Source organism: Apodemus sylvaticus, chromosome 17 (genome assembly GCF_947179515.1).
Source record: "Apodemus sylvaticus chromosome 17, mApoSyl1.1, whole genome shotgun sequence".
Lineage (NCBI taxonomy): Eukaryota > Metazoa > Chordata > Mammalia > Rodentia > Muridae > Apodemus > Apodemus sylvaticus.
The window spans coordinates 50,052,589-50,071,749 of record NC_067488.1 but is presented as its reverse complement, the minus strand read 5'-3'; the positions used below and the strand labels follow the sequence as shown (position 1 = coordinate 50,071,749).

The window sequence follows — 19,161 nt, the reverse complement described above, 5'->3', positions numbered from 1 at the left end:
AGCTCTAAGCACCTGTGGGAAGAACCTTTTAAGGTGCTGCCGACGTCCTGCTCTTTGTCAGACCTTGAGATTGTCAGTAGACACCAGTCTTCCTGGCTTCATACAACTTATTTCTGTCAGTTCTGTGACAAGTTAAGAGAAGAGATTTATTCTGACTCACTTCACAGTCCAACACGATAGGTCAGGCCTGCCAGCTGATCACATTGCCCCCACAGGGAGTGGGATCGGCCTGTCCCCAGTGACTGTTCCCTCTTGCAAGGCTCTACTTCTTATAGACTTCACAGCCTTGTAAAATAATTGCCGGTAGAAGTGTTGGCATCAAGCATTCAAATACATAAGCCTGTGGGGGAGTAGTTTATATTCAGATCTTAACAGGCTTCTCTGGCAATTGCCCATGGCTTTTGTCCATGATCTTTACTTTGCTTATTGTGTTTTTTCTGTAGCTTGGCACCATACCGAGGATGGTTTCCAGTTATTTCCAGTCTCTGCTGCTCCAATTTTGTCTATTTTTACACTTTTAATAGCCTCAAAGCAGTGTGGGTCAAAGGTCAACGTTCTTCTACAGGAAAAGATCTGGTGGTTGGCTTTGTAGCAGGTAACAAAAGTTTTCTGTGTATAAGTATGTTTATGTTTAATGTTGATCTGTGCTTCATGGGTCCTCTAAGGATGATTTTAGCACCCAGTAATACTACAGAGAATAGGACCAGTTTTTCTGACATGTCTTCTTAATGTGATAATAAAAACACACGACATAAAATTTGCCACTAACCATTTTAAGATAAGCTAGTCATATGAAATATGCTTGCATTTTAAAAGTGACACCAAAGGTCTTTATTTTATAAACCTCATACACCCAAAGTAAATTCCCCGTCTCTCCCTCCCCAACCCCTGGTAACCATCATCCATCCTACTTTCTGATTTTAAGGATTTGGCTACATTAGCTGCTAGATGTAAGTGAAATCGTATAGTGTTTGTCTTTCGGAGCTGGCTTATTTCACTCAGTAGTATTCCCAAGATTCAAGTATATTGTAGCATTTCACAGATATTTCCCTTTGTATGTCTAGATATAATACTCTGCTGTATGAATACATCACATTGTGTGAATCCACTCATCTGCTAACGGACACTTGGCATCCACCACTTGCTGTTCTGAATAGTGCTTCATGAACACAGGGCTGGCCATCTAAAGAGATGCCCTTGTCATATGTACTTTTGTATATATGTTCCCAAATGGAACTGCAGGATCATACGTAATTGTCATGAATGTGCTATGTCAGAAGCAATGATGGGCACATTAATATCTTTTCACAATGTGAGAATTTTTGAATAACAATACGTTTACAAGCTCCATCAGCTTCGTTGGCTGTAATTTGCTGTGTCCCAGTTTCCCTTGGTAGTTGGCAGTTCTTTTGTTGTAATCTTAGCCACTGGTATTATCTTTTAGATATCACATTGTAATCAACTATAATGATGTGTGTGAGCACTAAGGGACAGAGGGTTCAAGAGGTGGAGGCAGGAGGATGATGGGTACAGTGAGATTCTGGGGTGCCGTGTTAGTGAATGAGTCCTGTTGGAGAGCTTCTGGAGATGCCAACTACAGATTTCGCAGGTTTGAACTAAGCCTCAGTAGAGTAAAGCTGCTGACGAGGTGGACAGACCTGTGGAGGCTGCAGAAGTGAGGGCAGGTCCTGGTGACAGGGGAGTAGCCTATCAGATAACAGCCAGGGGAGTAGGCTGTGTCAGCAGTGGGACAAAGCCGACCTGCAGTCCCTAAAGTGCTTAGAGCATCTCTGCTGCCTATTCCAGTCCCTTGGCATACATGCCAGGTGGTCAGATGATAGGTCAGTGGGGACTGTCACGTGTAGTGTTAGACGACTCCTTCATGAAGCACACATGAGGGTGTTTCACCCTTCCTTGGTCTCGTATGCCCTAGGGCCTGCTTCTTCTGGTATGCGACCATACGGTTCCGACCTGCTTTGATGATTTTTTTTTTTTTTTTTTTTTTTTTTTTTTTTTTTTTGGTTTTTTGGATTTGGTTTTTGTCGAGACAGGGTTTCTCTGTGTAGCCCTGGTTGTCCTGGAACTCACTCTGTAGACCAGGCTGGCCTCGAACTCAGAAATCCACCTGCCTCTGCCTCCCAAGTGCTGGGATTACAGGCGTGCGCCACCACCACCCGGCTTGCTTTGATGATTTTATATGGTGATACCTATTTTACTTTAAGGACTTACTGGTGTGTGCCTTGTGTGTGGTGCTGGACAGGCAGTGGTATCTAGATGCATGAGGAGGAATAGACGTGTTCCGTGTCTGTATTTGCAGTGAGGATTGAGTCATGTGCTATATGGAAGTGACTGCAGCTGAGCTCGCTCATCCTTGTCCCAGCCTCATCACAGCCGTAGTCCTTTGCCTGGCCTCGGGGCGGTGTCCCTACCGGGTGGATCTTTATGGTCCAGTGATTGTATGTAGGCTTCTCACATTCCTCTCTCCTCACTACTTTCTCTCTTGTGCTAACCATCACCCTAATCACTGTGGGTTTTGCTTCGTAGAGTGTTTTTTGTATGCTTATTACTTGTTTGTATATTATCTCTACAAAAGTGCCCTTTCAAGTTTTTGGCCTTTTTTTGGGGTTTTGTTTTTTTTTTTTATTATTTGGTTTTTTTCGAGACAGGGTTTCTCTGTGTAGCCCTGGCTGTCCTGGAACTCACTCTGTAGACCAGGCTGACCTCGAACTCAGAAATCCGCCTGCCTCTGCCTCCCAGAGTGCTGTGTGCCACCATCGCCTAGCCAGCCTTTTTTTTTTTTTTTTTTTTTTTTAAATCAAGCTGTTTTTGCATTCTTGTGTTGTAGGAATCCTTCATGTCTTGTAATAAATTTCTGGTACCTAGCCCAGCCTCTAAAACTGCTGCAGTGTTCTGAGTCATGATGTCTGTCACTGCTTCTGTTGACTTTGGTTCTAGGTGGTGAGAATAGCAGTAGTAAGTAAAATGAGAATCCTTGTCTTCCTGAGGCTTACAGTCCAGTGATGTAAGAAGGACAGTCGAAGATAAATCTAATGTGCAGTGTGTTAGAAGATAAGGGCTAAGGGCAAATTTAATCTGAGGTAGAGAGTGCAGCTAGCACTCTCTACCTCAATTTTAGATTGCATGTTTTTTTCCTTTTTCTTTGTTTCTTTTTTGTTTGTTTGTTTTTTGGACAGGGTTTCTTTTTTGTATTGTTTGCTGCCCTAGGCTAGCTCTGTAGACCAGGTTGGCCTTGAATTAGCAGAGATCCATCTGCCTTAAAGGTATATACCTCCACCGCCTAGGTCATTGTGGCTATTTTAAAAGAGGCGATATAGACAGGCAGAAACATGGCAGGAGTGTTCTGGAACAGAGCAGAGACCAGTGTGACTGCGGAGAACAGGACCAGGCCATGAGTACTTCACAGGACAGGAGGTAGGAAGCGATTACAGAGCAGCAGTGCAAGGCTCGCACTTGTGTTCTAACATGGAACCATTGGCCACTGTGCTGAGTGTGCTTGAAGAATAGAGGAAGCAAGGCGTCAGGCAGGAGCAGGAAGCAGGAAGCAGAAATGAGCTGGCAGTGGGGTAAGACTGTAAACCGTCCTCCAGCAAGGCGCCACTTCCTGCAGTGGCTCCGTAGCCTCCCCAAGCCACAACCAGCATAGGTCTAACTTGTCCTCTTTCCCTCCCAGTCTCCCCAGGAGCCAAGCCCTCCATCACACCCTTTTCTCCCTCTCTCCTGCCATCTCAGAGGCTAGTGCACATCCCTTTGTCTTTGTAGTTCTTTTGTACGGGTGTGCTCCTCTGGGCAGACAGCTGAGCCTCACGTGTGTCTCTCACTCCAGGAAAGCTCCCCACCAACTGATGCCACAGTCCGCTTACAGCTCCATCCCTACCTGCACGTTTCGGGGATCCCAATCATTCTCTGTGTGTCAGCCATTTTGGAGATGTCTCTGCACTCATGTGATAAGAAGTATGGCACTCTACCACGTGGAGGAAGACAGGCACTCTGGGATTACCCCACAGATACCACCTTCAGACAGAGCAGCCTTAGTTGTGTGGCAAGAACCAGATAACTTACTAAAGCAGGAAGGCATGCTATTCCCTACCGCATGGGATGGACGGCTATGTAGAGATCTGCTCCCTCTTCCACCCAAGATGCTCCACACTAGAGGGCTTAGCTTCCCACCCACAGCGGGAGCAGTGCCACACTCCACACTTTCCCAAGCTCATCTTTGCTCTTACTGGTCCCTGTCTGAGCACCAAGTGTTGCATGACTTTTCCTGAGGAGATGCACTCAGATGTCTACTCACCTCAGCTAGGGATCCCAAGTCTAGGTTGGTGGACAAATGAGTTTGTTGACCTTACTTAGAGGAACATACCCAAGCTGTTATAAGACTGGGTGAGCCGGGCAGTGGTGGCGCACACCTGTAATCCCAGCACTTGGGAGGCAGAGGCACGTGGATTTCTGAGTTCGAGGACAGCCTGGTCCACAGAATGAGTTTCAGGACAGCCAGGGTGACACAGAGAAAACCTGTTTCGAAAAACCAAAAAAAAAAAAAAAAAAAAGACTGTGGGTAACCCCAAAACAGTTACATTACTAGGAAGTCTCCCTCCAGCACAGATGACTACTTCCTGAAAGCTATATAAATAAGTACTTCCCCTAGTAAAATTTGCATCTCCTGTATATTTTAGCACTTCTTGAGACAGTGTGCAGCTGGGCAGAGTTACACACAGCAGGAGGAGGAGGGGTTGTGGAAGGATTGGCTGTAGCCTAAGATGAAGGTCCATCCCCACTCCGTCTGTGAGTGAATGTTAAGATGGTGACGGCCAAAGCTGGAGAGATGCCTCAGTGAGCAAGAGCACTTGCTGTGCTTGCAGAGGACCCAGCCTTAGTTCTCAGCACCCACAAGATTACTCAGGCTCACAACTGTCTGTAACTCCAGTTCCGAGGTATCAGACTCCTCTGGCCTCCATAGGCTCCTGTGCATACATGCTCTGCTTGCGTTCACATAGTATGCATACATAAAATACAATGTAAGAGGAATGAAAACTGTGATGCCCTGGAGAACAGTTGTCCCCAACAACATCCTACACAGTAGCACACAACAAAGAACCACCTGAAAATGCCAGTGTGGTTGTACTCAGGAAACCGGAAACTAAAGAATTATTACAAGATTGCGATTCTGAGATTCTCTGTTAAAAAGCCTTCTTTCTGAAGTTCTTGGAAATGACTTTAACAATTTTAAACTTCTCCCCATGACACATTTTTGTATCTTAGTCCATACCCATTCTTGCAGCAATCAGAGCTGTCTTTTCTTTAAGCCCTGTCACTGCGTTAGCTCCAGAGAAACAAATTTCCCTTTCTCCGAGGAGAGCAAGGCACAGCTTTATAGGGTCTCAACCTTCCTCATGCCGCCACTCTTTAATATAGTTCCTCATGTTGTGCTGACCCCCAACAATAAAATTATTTTCATGGCTACCTCCTAACTGCATCATAACTGTATTTTACTGTTATGAATTATGAGTGGTAGTGTAAATATCTGGGTTTTCCAGTGGTCTTCAGTAACACTTACAAAAGCATTCTGCAGAGGGTCGTTTGGACTCCCAAGGGTTTGCAACCCACAGGTGGAGAACCTCTAGCTTTGTTGTTCCTCAGATTCTGCTTGAAATTTAGAAGTTTGTTATTATTTATTGTATTTGTACAGAAAAACCCAGTAGACATACCTGGGAGAATCTGGGACTGGAACCTTACAGATTGCATGAATGAAGACAGTGTTTGCCATGTTTATGAATTATAATTTTGAGCAGCAGCACTTTTGAATCTCAGTTGACAACGTACTTGCTGCCTCTGCCTCAGTCTGGCCAGCTAGGTTTATTCTTTACATCAGGTTGTGCTCCTCCCTAGGGAGAGAGACAGTGGGTTAGACTTGAGGCTTTCATCTGCCATTTTGTTTCATTTCATTCTGTCTTGTGGGGGCGAGAATTGAATTCTGAGATGAGTCACTGTAAAACTCATGGTTCTCCTGCTTCAGCCTCCCAACCCTGATTTGCCATTTTCTTTCTCTTTTTAAAATTGATTTACTTAAGTAGTGTGCATGTGTTCCTGTTTGTAGAGGCCAGAGTATGTTGAAGGTCACCGTCTGTAGCTCTTTGCCATGCTCCCTTGAGATGGGGATCTTTCACTGAGCTGGAGCCCACACATTTCTGGATAGGCTACACACCCACACCCACCCACACCCACCCACCCACACACACACACACACACACACATACACACACACACACACAGACACACAGCACTGCGGTTACAGGCATTGGGGTGCTGCGGATCTGAACTCCATCTCCCCAGCCCTGGACATTTCCTGCATCAGCTGCCATCACACTCTCTTTCCAGCTGTGCATCTGAGACACATTTTCAACTTCCCCTTGAACAAAGCTGTTTATTTTTAAGATTTCAGAAGTAAACAGCTATGTCCCAGTTATTCTTGCTGTGAAGATGAACAACGGCTGCTTCCTTACCCTAGAAAGAATTCTGAAATGAACCGACAGTGGACGGGTTAATAAAGGAAAAGATACAAAAAGCAATTCCCACCCAAAACAAGGTAGAATGATAGGAAGCGGCCAATGAATGTCACAAATACCCACTGCCACACTAGGGAGGAATGCACAGGATGTGCAATAGAACAAATGAACTTAAATTGCACAGGAAGCAACCTGAGGTCAGCCGCTACTCAGTAACCTGTGCACTCTTCTTTGTCCGAGAGCCGCTTCTGAGTGGTAATGAATGGCTTTTAGAGAGAAGGACTGCACCTAGAGACCAGAGCGGTTTGTGTGATTCTCTCTGGAAGTGAGTTGGCAGGGGAGACAGATTGCAGTTTGTGACAGTCCATCCAGGGGTAGTAACCCACTTTTCTCACCTATGACACTCAAGGATGTCATCTTTAGGCAAATAAGGGGACACCAGAGTGGAGCTTCTTCCGGGCAGATTCCAAGAGCTTACATTTAAAATTTATTACAATACTGCTGAATTTGGGGTGCTGTTCCCTGGCCCCTTCTCCTGGATGGGAGGGTGGGGTGGGGCTCCCATGCTCCTTTATCTAGATGGCTGAATGGTTTTTGTGCGTTTGATTAGTGTTTCACAGCCCTTGGTTTGTTCTGCTTTCTCATAAGTGATTTGTTATTGAAAAGGAAAAGAAAAGGTAGATTCATAGAAACTCAAAAGAAAAGTAAACCCCTGCTCTTAGGTAAGAAGAGTATTAATTAGAACTCAGATCTTAGAGCTGAAGCAACATCCACAGATTAGACCCAAGGGAGTGCACCTCTGAGGGTCTGCCCGTGTGGTGTGTTACTAGGACTAAAGTTAGTCATGAGTAGCTCTGGACTGCTGCCATCTGCTTGATTATGTAAGCTGCATTTTTTGTGAAGTTTTAAAAAAGCATTGTCAAGTATTTTTGAGTGCATTCCACCCCAGAATTCATAATATTATCGTGGTGAAAAGGTACCTCTCCACCCATTCTGACTTAGAGGATGAAGGCAGTACTTGATCTTCCCAGATGCAAAGCTCAGCAATGACTTTGATCCCTGTATTTAAATATTGTGGTACACTTTGTACTCGAGGCTGCCTTCAGAACCACTCAGTCTTTCTGCTGTATTAATAATGGGAACATGGAAGCAGAGCCTTAAATAATGGCTGAATCTTAGTCTTGGCTGGGTTGCTCCTTAAGTGTTTTGTGTACACCTACTTCTTGAATAGAGCCTGAAGGATGTTGTGATTTCTAAAAAAATCTGCCTAATGGGCAATGCATTTCATTTGTTTGGGGTGGTGCATGCACTGCCTTTTTTTTTGCTTTTTTTTTTAGAGAGAGAGAGAGAAAGAGAGAGAGAGAGAGAGAGAGAGAGAGAGAGAGAGAGAGCGCGAGCAGGCAGGCCACCAGCATTTTCTGGCCTGATTTTCCCAGATACTGATTTGTCTCTGTGAAGTGAATTGTACATCACATCAAGTAGGCATCCATTTTCAACTCTGGGCAGATAGGCTGTTGGGCACTGGTGCCTTTGGAAAGAGTCTAGCAAGGATCTCCTGTGGCAGGCACAGCCTTTTCAGACTGTGCTCAATGTATGAATAGGGTCAGAGCTGCAGATGGCTTCCTGGTGTTATGTGACTCTGTAGGAATGCAACTGGTAAGAGTACTTGGTACTGACTTTTGTTTGGGAGGAAATATGTTGGTACACTGCTCCAGGAAAATAAGCAGAAAAAGATCTTACTTCAGCAACTTTATGAAACAAACAAAACAATAGATTTGAGACCCTTTAGCTGCTTTCTCAAAGTCTATCCTTGAGTAAACTGTTTTCTTTGTAGGGTGTTTTGAGATTCCCTATATGAAAACATGTTTTTGCCTCTGTGTTGTGTTTAAAAGACTTTTCGCAAGGGGGTGGGGGCTTCCTTTTCTCCTTTAGGATTGTTCTTGTTTGTTCTTCAGGCTCAGCTGGAGCCTGACACTTCCTTTACACATGCTCACTGCCTGTCCCTTGGCTGACCTGCGGTTATTAAGTAGACACATTTGTCAGGCATTTTCTTACAATTCTATGTGGTATTTTCTTTAATCATTTCAGGACCATGAGAAGTTTTAGTTTCTCAAGATGCTGTTAAATTGGCACCATGTGTTTTCAAAGAAGCACCTGGCTCACCCTGCTCCTCTGAGGCAGCCTTGTGGGGCCAAGGTTGGTCCTCCTGCTTGTAAGGGTCACAGCGCTCCTGGAGCTCCTTAGGGTATTTTGTGACACTTTGTAACTGCTGCCTGCTGCTGGCTGTCTAATCCTCTGAGTGATGAGCTCTTCTGTGAGCTTTGTGGTCTCAGTTGAAGCACTTGGAAATGCCAGTCTGTCCTCCCACCTGTCACCCAGAATACCACATCATACTTGTTTAAAACCCTATGCTATTTACATGAGAGATTTAGCATGGCATCAACAGAATTCTCTCTCTCTGAAGCTGTTATCTAACAGTTGTGTTTAAAACTATATCAGATTGCTACTTTGTTTTGTTTTGCACTGCTGGTGATCAAACCCGGCCTTGCACGTGTTAGACAATTGCTCTATCCCTGAGTTAAATTCCCATCCCCAAATCACCATTTTGAATCCTATTTAAAAAAAAAAAATCAACAGATGATTGCCTTCACTGAGTGAGGAAGGAAGTTCTCCACTCTTTTTGTGTGAGGAAGCACTGCTATGAGCCAGGCTTCGAGACTGCTTCTAGTGGCAGTAGCATGTGTTGTTCCCCAGCACAAAGTTAAACCTTACCTGAAGTCAGTGGCAGAAATAGAAGTGGCCTATTGGTGTGTAACTTAAGACAGCAAAGATGAGCAGGTAACTGTGTTTTCAGGCGTCTTTCTCTGCTTTTAAGGAGTGGTGAACGTGCTGCTAACTACTCCACTCTGGGTGGTAAACACCAGACTGAAGTTGCAGGGGGCAAAATTTCGGAATGAAGACATCGTACCAACTAACTACAAAGGCATTCTCGGTAGGTGTCTCGGAGATGTGCCCTTTTTGTTTGAACTCTGTTTCCACAGAAAAGCTGCCTAGCAGACAGCTTCAGATGTCAGGAAACCATTGTTTGCCTGTGTGTCTGAGGTTGACAGAACTCATCTGGGCTGACCGCAGCTGAGTCTCAGCCCCGCACATTCTCATAACAGTGACGCAAAGGACACACCTACTGTGCTGCTGCAGCTTACCTGGTAACACCTAAGACTAGGGTAGAGACTTGTCTTATTCCCAGAGAGTAGATGGGGAGGGGAGACGGGGTTCTATGAGGTTTTATTTAATCTTTTGCTAGGAATGAAACCAGGACCTCAGGTGTGCTGAGCAGGCATTCTACCCTGAAGGAGATTGTGCCGTGCGTGTTTTGGATTGGGGTTTTGTTTTGAAGACAGTCTCTTATAGCCTAGGCTGGCCCCTCCTCATAGCTGAAGATGAGCTTGACCTTCTGATCCTCCTGCCTCCATGTCTCAGTGCGGGGATTGCAGGAGTGTATCACAATACCGTGCTAGAGACTGAGCCCATGGCTATGTGTATTCTAGGCAAGCACTCTACTGAGCTATATCCCCAACTCAAGTGACTTTAGTTTTTTTTAAGACAAGAGTTTTGCTGTTTCCCAAGTTGACCTTGAACACTTTGAGACCTACACTGGCCTCAAAGTACTGACATTACAGGTGTGACCCCCACTCCCAGCCTTGTACTGTTTTTGAGACAGTCTCACTACAGAACCGAGGCTGGCCTCAAACTTAAGCTCCTCCTGCTCTTTAGCTTCCCCAGTGCTGGTGGTATAGATGCTTACAGTACAACCAGTCCACATTGGTATTTTTAAAGGATAGTTTACCTTTATATCCATAATGATGTCTTTGGATACCAGGATAGTGACTGATGGCTTTAAACTTCTGCTTCTTTAAGGCCAGCTCTCCATGTACAACTGGCTTTGAAGTCTTGATCCTGCCTTAGTCTCCAGAGTGGTGGATTGCCAGAGTGTGCCATCACACTGCCTGGCTTCTGCTTTGTGGTAAAGCCACACGGCCAGGCTCCCATCGCTCATGCATTTCTCTTTGGAACAGAAGTAGTTTTCTTGTAAGTCCTTGGTCATAGGTTTCAAGAAAAGACATCTTGGCCATGTGGAATACATGGTTTACAGTTCTGTACAGTACACAGTTCCCAGCAGTCTAAGCCAAGATTGTCAGGAAAAGTTCATGTGATGGGGCTGGCATCACATTCTGATGGTTATTAAAAGGTGGCTCCAGTGCATGGCAGTCCACAGCTGTTGTCTGAGGCAGGAAGGTACAGTGTTCAAGGCCATACTGGGTTACATAGCAGGAACATCTTTTTTTTTTTTTTTTTTTTTTTTTGGTTTTTTTCGAGACAGGGTTTCTCTGTGTAGCCCTGGCTGTCTTGGAACTCACTCTGTAGACCAGGCTGGCCTTGAACTCAGAAATTCACCTGCCTCTGCCTCCCAGAGTGCTGGGATTACAGGCGTGTGCCACCACCGCCCGGCTCAGGAACATCTTTAAAAACAAAACCAAAAACACCTGAACAGAAAAGTGCCTAAGTAGGGAATCTGCCCCCAAATATTATTGAAAGGATAGTTTCCATCTGGGCCCATCTGAACAGAATAAATGTCTTTTCTAGTTAGGGCACTGTCATGGTGCTTTGCAAAAGCCTGACTTGTTGCTTAGATGCGTTCCACCAGATTATCCGAGATGAAGGGGCCTTGGCTCTGTGGAATGGCACCTTCCCCTCCTTGCTACTGGTCTTCAACCCCGCCATCCAGTTCATGTTCTACGAAGGCTTAAAACGGCAGCTCTTAAAGAAGCGGATGAAGGTAATCCCTAATTTTAAAATTGTCTAAAAGAAATGCCTGTTTCCTTGTTCGACTAAAACAGTGCCTCCTCTGCTTTCCAGCTCTCTTCTTTGGATGTGTTCATCATTGGTGCAATAGCCAAAGCGATTGCCACCACAGTCACCTATCCCATGCAGACGGTACAGTCGATCCTGAGGGTGAGTGCTGGGGTTCTCCTAAAGTAAATCCAGAGAAACCTAAAATACACCCTAAACTCTTAAAAGCACTAGTGCAGGTGGCATGCCTGTGTGGTTCTGCCCATTTTTCTGTGTGTGATATTCTGCTAACCAAGCTTTTGATTGACTTTCTGCATGAAATGGAATGAGGTTTACATTGGAATTTCTTAGTAATACATGGTCTCAGAAAAACCGTATGTGTGAAAAGTTTCCTCAGGGACTCAGCCCAACCCAAGTTCTCTTCTCATTCACGTTGTTTGCCATGGAGCAGAGATCCTTGATAAAATCAGAGGTTAACTTCTGTAGTTCACTCATGGGTAGTTAACAATTTAACTTTTCCAAAGCACTTTCAGACTTCCAAACATTTGGTTGTTCTTACATACAGACATTTTTAGACACTCTGTGAGGAGGGGGGTACAGTGTAGTCCCTGTCCCCACGGAGACAGCAAGTGAAAGGTCTGAGTCAGCTATTCCCGACATGAGCAGCCCTGGCTTACTGAAGAGGAGCAGTGGGCTGCTTCTAGGTGGTTTGACTGGATCCCTGCCTGGGAAGCACACTGAGATCAAGATGCAAGGGAATGTGAAGCTTGAGCCAGCTAAGAGGGAGGACCGTGTGTCTGCAAGAGGGAGGACTGTGTGTCTGCAAGAGGGAGGGAGACACTTCAAGAGCTTGCTTCATCTTAGAAACTGAAAGGAGGCCTCTGTGGCCAGGAGTGGCTTGCCCAGTGTGAAACTGGATTAATTACAGGAAAGATGGGAAGATTTTATTCTCAGCCTAGCAGTAAGCCTCTGGAGGACTTTTAAGTTGGGAAGTAGTATGATCTGATGATAGACAACCTGGAAGGCCTGTGTGGCTTCTTAAGGTGAGCTAATCCAGCAGCAAGTCTCCGAGGCTAAAAACATTCTAGATTGTACTGAGGCTAGCAGCTTCCAGGACTAGGAATAGGTTAGCAGAGGCAGTAAGCCTTTCAGACAACAATGACAGGAAAATGGAAGTTACTGTTACACCCCACCCCCCAGGCTAAAGAGAAAGAAAAAAGAGGGCCAATGTGGCAGGAGACCATTTTAGTCTCCAGAAGAGGGCATGGTAGCCTGGGCTAGTGTAGCAGCAGTGGAGATAGGATGTGGACAGATTCAGGGTCTGTGCTGGGGCTTGGGGTGTTGCTTACTTAGCATGTGCAAGGTCCTGGGTTCAATCCCCAGCACTACAAAAATACTGTTAAAGATCTGTTCGAGAAGGAACATTTGAAAGATATATTGCTAGAGAAAATGAAGGTGGTGTCTCAGTTAAAAACACATCTTTCTATGAAAAGTGTTTTGCTAATGTGCTATTTTTTGTGAAACTGGCTCTTGATGGAAGGGATTACACTATTGATCACACTAATATTTTTAACATATTCCTGATATATGTTGAAGAGTGTTGATTGAGGGTGCTCTGACTGATCAGTGGTTACCAGGCAGAAGAATGTCTTAAACACCTGGAAGTTACCTTCCCCCCTCCCCCCCCCCCCACCACACACACACACACACACACACATCTGCATATCACCCCAGGCATGTGCTTCTGTTTTGTTTTCATCTTTGCTGATAGAATTTTTCCTTAATTCTCTGTAAAAGTGACAGTTCCCCATGCTAAGGTTGTCGTTTAGTGCTAAGGGGATCTATTTTAGCATTCTCAGTCCCTGGAACAGTAAAAATATGTGTGCTTCCTTTATTGAAAAATATTTTTATTTTGATTTACTTAATTGAAAAATATTAATAAAACCTATGATGCTAATTGGATATTTTTATCAACAAGTGCTGTGTTATGAGATGCTACTTCAGTGTGATTTCCTAAGTAGAAATTAGGATGAAGAGGTGCTGGAGAGATGGGTAGTTCAGAGCGGAGGATCCAAGTCACTTTCCCAGCACTCCTGTGGAGAGCCTCACAGCCTCCTGTGACTCCAACTCCTGGAGACCACGGTGCTGGCGCTCACACATGCATAGATCCACATTCACACACACATGTGTACATGGTTAAAATAAAAATAAATCTTTAAAAAAAATTAAGGTAAAACAGTGATAAATAGTAATTTTTTTTCCTCCTTGCATCCCAGTTTGGACGTCACAGACTAAACCCAGAAAGCAGGACCCTGGGCAGTCTTCGGAGTGTTCTCTCTCTTCTTCACCAGCGAGTCAAGTGAGTTCTGCTTTCCCTCTGGGCAGCCTCCAATGCCAGGGACGGACAGACGGGCGGACGTGGTGGGGCGGGGCAGGGCAGCGCAGCACAGCGTGGCCACACCAGCTGCTCTTGCTTCAGTGCAGCAGCAGCCCCAGAAACCTCTTCTTCATGTCCAGGCCTCTCACTTTAGGAGCTCAGTGTGGCTTGACAGAAGTTTGGAGGAGCACAGAAAAGCTCAGCTCTTTATTCTTTGCTAATCATAAATACAGGTCCTTTGGAGAGGGACCCCAAGGCTGGGAACAGAGCCTGGTGGAGGGGCCTCTGTGAAGTATGTGCATGGCCCTGGGTTCAAACGCTAGGAGTAAGAAAAAAATAGACATATGAGGCCGGGCATCATGGCACACTCCTTTAATCCCAGACTTGGGAGGCAGCAGCAGGTAGATCTCGGGGAGTTTGAAGCCAGCCTGGTCTACAGAGCAAGTTCCAAGCCAACTGGAGCCACATAGTGAGACTTGTCTCAAATATAAATAAAATGATAACTCACTAATATAAAGCAACTTAAATATCAATAAAAGTTACATGTGTGTGTGCGTGAGTGTGTGTGTGCGAGTGTGTTTGTGCATGCGAGTGTGTGTGCATGCAAGTGTGTGTGTGTATACACTCACGACTGTGTATGTGTAAGAGTGTGCGCGAGAATGTGTTTGTGTGTGTGTGTGTTATACATCCTACTATTTTGTTTTTACTTTTTTGAGGCAGAGTCTTGCAGTGTAGCCTTGACTGGCCTAGTACTTGTCAGGTAGACCAAGCTAGCCTCAAACTTGAGGCAGTCCTGCCTCATCTTCTCCTTTTTGTACCTTGCCATCACACCCACCACTTCCCGTTGACAGTTGTAGACTTGTACTGGCTTCCTATGGTGTAAGACACTGTGATTTATTCACCAGGCAGCTACTGCTGAGTGTCCAGGCTGTCTGAAGGTTCTTCTTTACAGGCATTGCTGAGTGAAGACTATAAACTGAGCCTTGTACAATTAAGCAATCATAATTGTAGAGAAGGCCCTTTATGTGGAATTATCTAGTTAAGAGTATTAGAACACATATAATTCTGACATTTTATAATTTCAAAAATTATATATTTAGACATTGCCAATTGACCCTCAAGAATGACAGCAATTAAAATTTTCTCCAGCACCGAGAAGGTTAAGGGAGAAAGCCATCACTTAGAGCTTTAACTAAGATGTTCTCAATTGCAAATTGATGAGGTCCTATAATTTCCAAATTAACTGTTTTCACATCTTGTTTCTTGGTCTTGTTTGGTCCTTACTCAGCCTTATAGAAAAGCAATTATATTCCCATTTTGCAAATCAAGAAACAGATTTAGAGAAAGCAGTTTGTCCAGGACTAGAGAGAGGAAGAGCCAGAGGGATGACTGCCATTCTGCCGTAGCGTGTTCTGTGGTGATGGAAACACCTGCACTGTCCAGGCGGGTTGTGACCAGCTGCATGGAGCTGTTCAGCGAGTGGAATACTGCGATGCTACCAAGAAACCCAGTTTCCGTTGTTTTAATCTTTGGTTTTTCAAGTCAGGGTTTCCTTATGTAGCCTTGTCTGTCCTGGGACTCATTTTGTAGACCAGGCTAGCCTCAAACTCCTAGAGATCCACCTGCCTCTGCCTCCTGAGTGCTAGGATTAAAGGCCTGTGCCACCACTGCCCAACTGTTGCTTTAATTTTTATTTGCCACATCTGACTAGTGGTTACTGTCATTGATAATGAAATAACATACCAAGCCTCTCCAATTGTATGTGATTAAGAAACACCTGAAGAGGGACTTGAGAGATGGCTCAGGGGTTAAGAGCATTGGCTTCTCTTACACAGGACATGGGTTCAATTCCAGTACCCACATGGCACTTTGTAATTTTAAAAGTATTGATTTTTCTTTATCCTGGCTAGCTCCTAAATCAACGAGACAGAGACTATAAGATTTATTTAATCAAGCGCTACAGCACAGTAGCTGTTTATTAATCTGCTTTAATCCTCTAAGCTAGCCTGATGACCTCTCAACCGGACTTGCATTTTAGCATTGCTCTGGTTCTTCCTGGTCCAGGTGTTTCCGGGGTGCCCTCTCCTGACCACGCCTCGCTCTCTGTCCCCCTCCCCTGGCTGGGTCAGAAGTCCCACCCTACTCTCTCCTCTGCTCAGCCACTGGCCATTCAGCTTTATTGACAAATCAGAGGATAAGTGGGGAGCAGTGGTTACACCACACTGAGGCAGGAGATACGTAGATAAGCATTACAGTGCCACGTCCAGATTGCAACCAGACATAGGGTCAGAGAAAGCAGCATTTGAATAGTGCAGGGTGATCTTTACACAGTGCACAATAACATTATGCCTGCAGAGACCAGCTATAACCCTGGTACCAGGGGAGCCGAAGCCCTCTTCCGGCCTCCTCAGTCACTGCACACATGTGAAACACAGACAAAATAATATACAAATAAATTTTTTTTAAGTAATAAAACTAATTTTTAAGAAGTGGGGTAGTAGTAGTGGCTCATCTCTAATCCCAGCGCTTAGGAGGCAGAGGCAGGCAGATCGAGGTCAGCTTAGTCTACAGAGTTCCAGGACAGATAGAGAGAGCTACACAGAGAAGCCCTGTCTCCCTCCTCCCCGCCCCCACCCCCAAAAAAAGAAAGAAAGGAAAAAAGAAAGCCCTGATGAGCTGGGAGGCCGCTCAGTTGGTGAAGCGTTTACCATGCAAGCCTGAGAGCCTGAGTTCCGTTCTCCAGCACCCACAGAAAAATCCAGGTGTGGCAGTGTGTGCCCATCCCTGTAGCACTGGTGGGTGAAAGCGTGGGAGTCTGGGGGGGTTTGCTTGGCCAGTTTAGCCAGCACAGCAAGGTCTAGACTCAATGAGAAGCCTTGTCTCAAAAATAAGATGAGATTCAATACACAGTGATACTCAAGTCTTCTGGGCAGCAATTTCACACACCTTTTATCCTAAATCCTCGCGTGGCAGAGGCAGGTGGATTTCTGAGTTGGAGGCCAGCCTGGTCTACAGAGCAAGTTCCAGGACAGCCAGGGCTATACAGAGAAACCCTGTCTCAGGGAAAGAAAAAATTCAAGTCATCCTCTGAGCTATGTGCAAACAAAGATTTTTGAGCGTGCACGCATGACATACACATACACACACATATACATAGTATCACTTGAAGCCAGGTGTGATGAGCCAACCTTGGCTACATAAGAAATTTGAGGACAGGTGAAGCTACCCGAAGACCCTATCTATAAAAAAGGAAACCCAGCTGAAATGCTTGTCACCACACAGATCTGCACCTTCCCTGCAGGACGCGGCCTCAGTAGACCTGGCTGGGCTTTCCACTGTGGGTGATGTCACCCTGAGGAGCACAGGGTAGTCAGTGAACGGGAAGGCATGGGTCCAGTCTTGCATCCTGTTTTTCACACGATTGCCTGGCAATAGATTTTCACAGCATGTATATAAACTAGCTTGATTTGGGCATCAGATTAGTTGTAACATCGACCCACAGGCCAGAGTTGCTATTGAACTGGCATAAGAGACTAACTCACTCTCAGCAAATAGATTTGGAGTAGTTATTTGCTTTGGGTTTCCGGTTCTAGCCAAAGCATTCTTGTCTGAGGAGCTCTTACCTGCTGGTCCCAGGATAGCATGCTCCTCCTCACCACCTGGGAGCTTGTTGGACATGCAAATTTTTTGAGTCCTGTCCCAAAGTTAATGAGTCATATATTCTTTGAGTGGGCTAGCAGATCTGTATTTTAACCAGCAGTTGGGGTGAGTCAGGTGCCTGCTGAATTTCATTTGAGCCCTAGGACCAAATTAAGGGTCAGACAACTCTTCATTTCTGTCTCTTAGGTCTATTGAGATTTACATGATCTGAACCAATTAATGGCTTTCCTACCACTTAGGGGCTGTTATGTTGAAATACCTGGAGCTGGAGGCCCATTAAACATAGTTCTTAGATCTCTGATTTAGGCATTATGATGGCTTCAGAAGCTTTCAGAATCTGCATCCTATTAGTGCAGCGTTGCCAGCACCCCACTAGCTAATGACAGCTGTAATGAAGACAATATCAATGGCCCCTCATACTGAGTTTCATCTGTCCACCTTCAAAGCTAAGAAATACTTCAGCAGCAGATTGTTGGAATTGAAAACCTCTGCTGCTTGTTTTGATCCTAAAGAGAAACCCTTTCAGGGAGAAGCTATCAGAGCAGCAGATCTAACACAAGAGCTCATTTTTACAAAGAAAGTCTATTTTTTCCCAACCTCTTTCCTTTTAGGCGTTTTGGAATAATGGGACTCTACAAAGGCCTTGAAGCCAAGCTGCTGCAGACAGTGCTCACAGCCGCCCTCATGTTCCTTGTGTACGAGAAACTGACAGCTGCCACCTTCACCGTAATGGGCCTGAAGAGCACACAGAAGCACTGAGCCCCGTCCACAGCACACTGGAGGCTCGGGTGCTGCACAGAGAAGAGGCACAGTTCTCCTTTCCTGCAGGTTCCATCCACACCACAGACATTCCTGTCATTGGCTGTAAAGGCATCAAAGGCTAAACAGCCGGCTAAGCCTATTGCTTTTTTTGTTTTGTTTTGTTTTGTTGTTTTTTTTTTTTTTTTGGTGTTTTTATGGTGTTTGGTTGGATTTGTGGGTAGAGGTGAGTCTGATATGAAAATATCAAAACCCTGAAAATGTTAGTTTGTGGGTGTTCATTAATTTTTCTCAAGGGGAATGGACTTTCCATCTAAGGCTTTTCTCAACTCTGCCACTTGTTTTCTTTCACTAAATGGTCTCCCAGATCCAGACAATTCAGTAACATAATTCTCCTCAGATACTTTGCTGTCTTAATCTTGGTAAAGAGTTCCTCACTGAAAATAACATCATGACTGTGCTGTGGGCTTGACTTTATTTCTGCCATTTTGTGGGAGAAATGAAAATTATTAACCTAAATGATTTTCTTAAAATTTGTAAATGTCATTTATTCATTAGTGTTTGACATAGTTTTTTTAAACACATATTTATTTAGAATTGTCTTTTATCACAAAAAAAGCCTTGATATTGTATGTCCATTCGTGCAAGCTCCAATCACATAAGCCTCAATAAATTGTCGGCACACACACACAAAACATCTATGAAAGTCGCTCTTTATTGGGGCCTTAAGAGTGTGTGTGTGTGTGTGTGTGTGTGTGTATGTGTGTGTGGTGGTGGTGGTGGTTTGAATGAGAATGGCCCTGTGGACTCACATGTGCATGTTTAGTTCCAGTTGATGGAACCGTTTGGGAAGGGTTAGGAGGCATGTCACTGGGGGCTGGCTTTGAGGTTTCAAAGCCCACACCTTGTCTCTCTGCCTTGTGATTGTGTCTCAAGATGTGAGCTCTCAGCCACTGCTCCAGCGCCATGCCTGCATGCTTTTCCACTGTG

General features: G+C 45.0%; 1 protein-coding gene across 2 annotated transcripts in view; it reads left to right on the top strand.

Moving 5' to 3' along the window:
- The window catches only part of Slc25a17 (solute carrier family 25 member 17), a 43,335-nt gene extending 24,475 nt beyond the window's left edge, over nt 1-18,860 (top strand). For both annotated transcript variants that reach the window (XM_052161265.1, XM_052161264.1), the window contains 6 exons: nt 444-595; nt 9,400-9,516; nt 11,216-11,361; nt 11,442-11,537; nt 13,652-13,734; nt 18,024-18,860. In XM_052161265.1, coding sequence (XP_052017225.1) covers nt 444-595; nt 9,400-9,516; nt 11,216-11,361; nt 11,442-11,537; nt 13,652-13,734; nt 18,024-18,171 — 742 coding nt within the window. In that variant the 3' untranslated portion in view covers nt 18,172-18,860. The remainder of the gene's footprint in view (nt 1-443; nt 596-9,399; nt 9,517-11,215; nt 11,362-11,441; nt 11,538-13,651; nt 13,735-18,023) is intronic.
- The last annotated feature ends 301 nt before the right edge of the window (nt 18,861-19,161 follow it).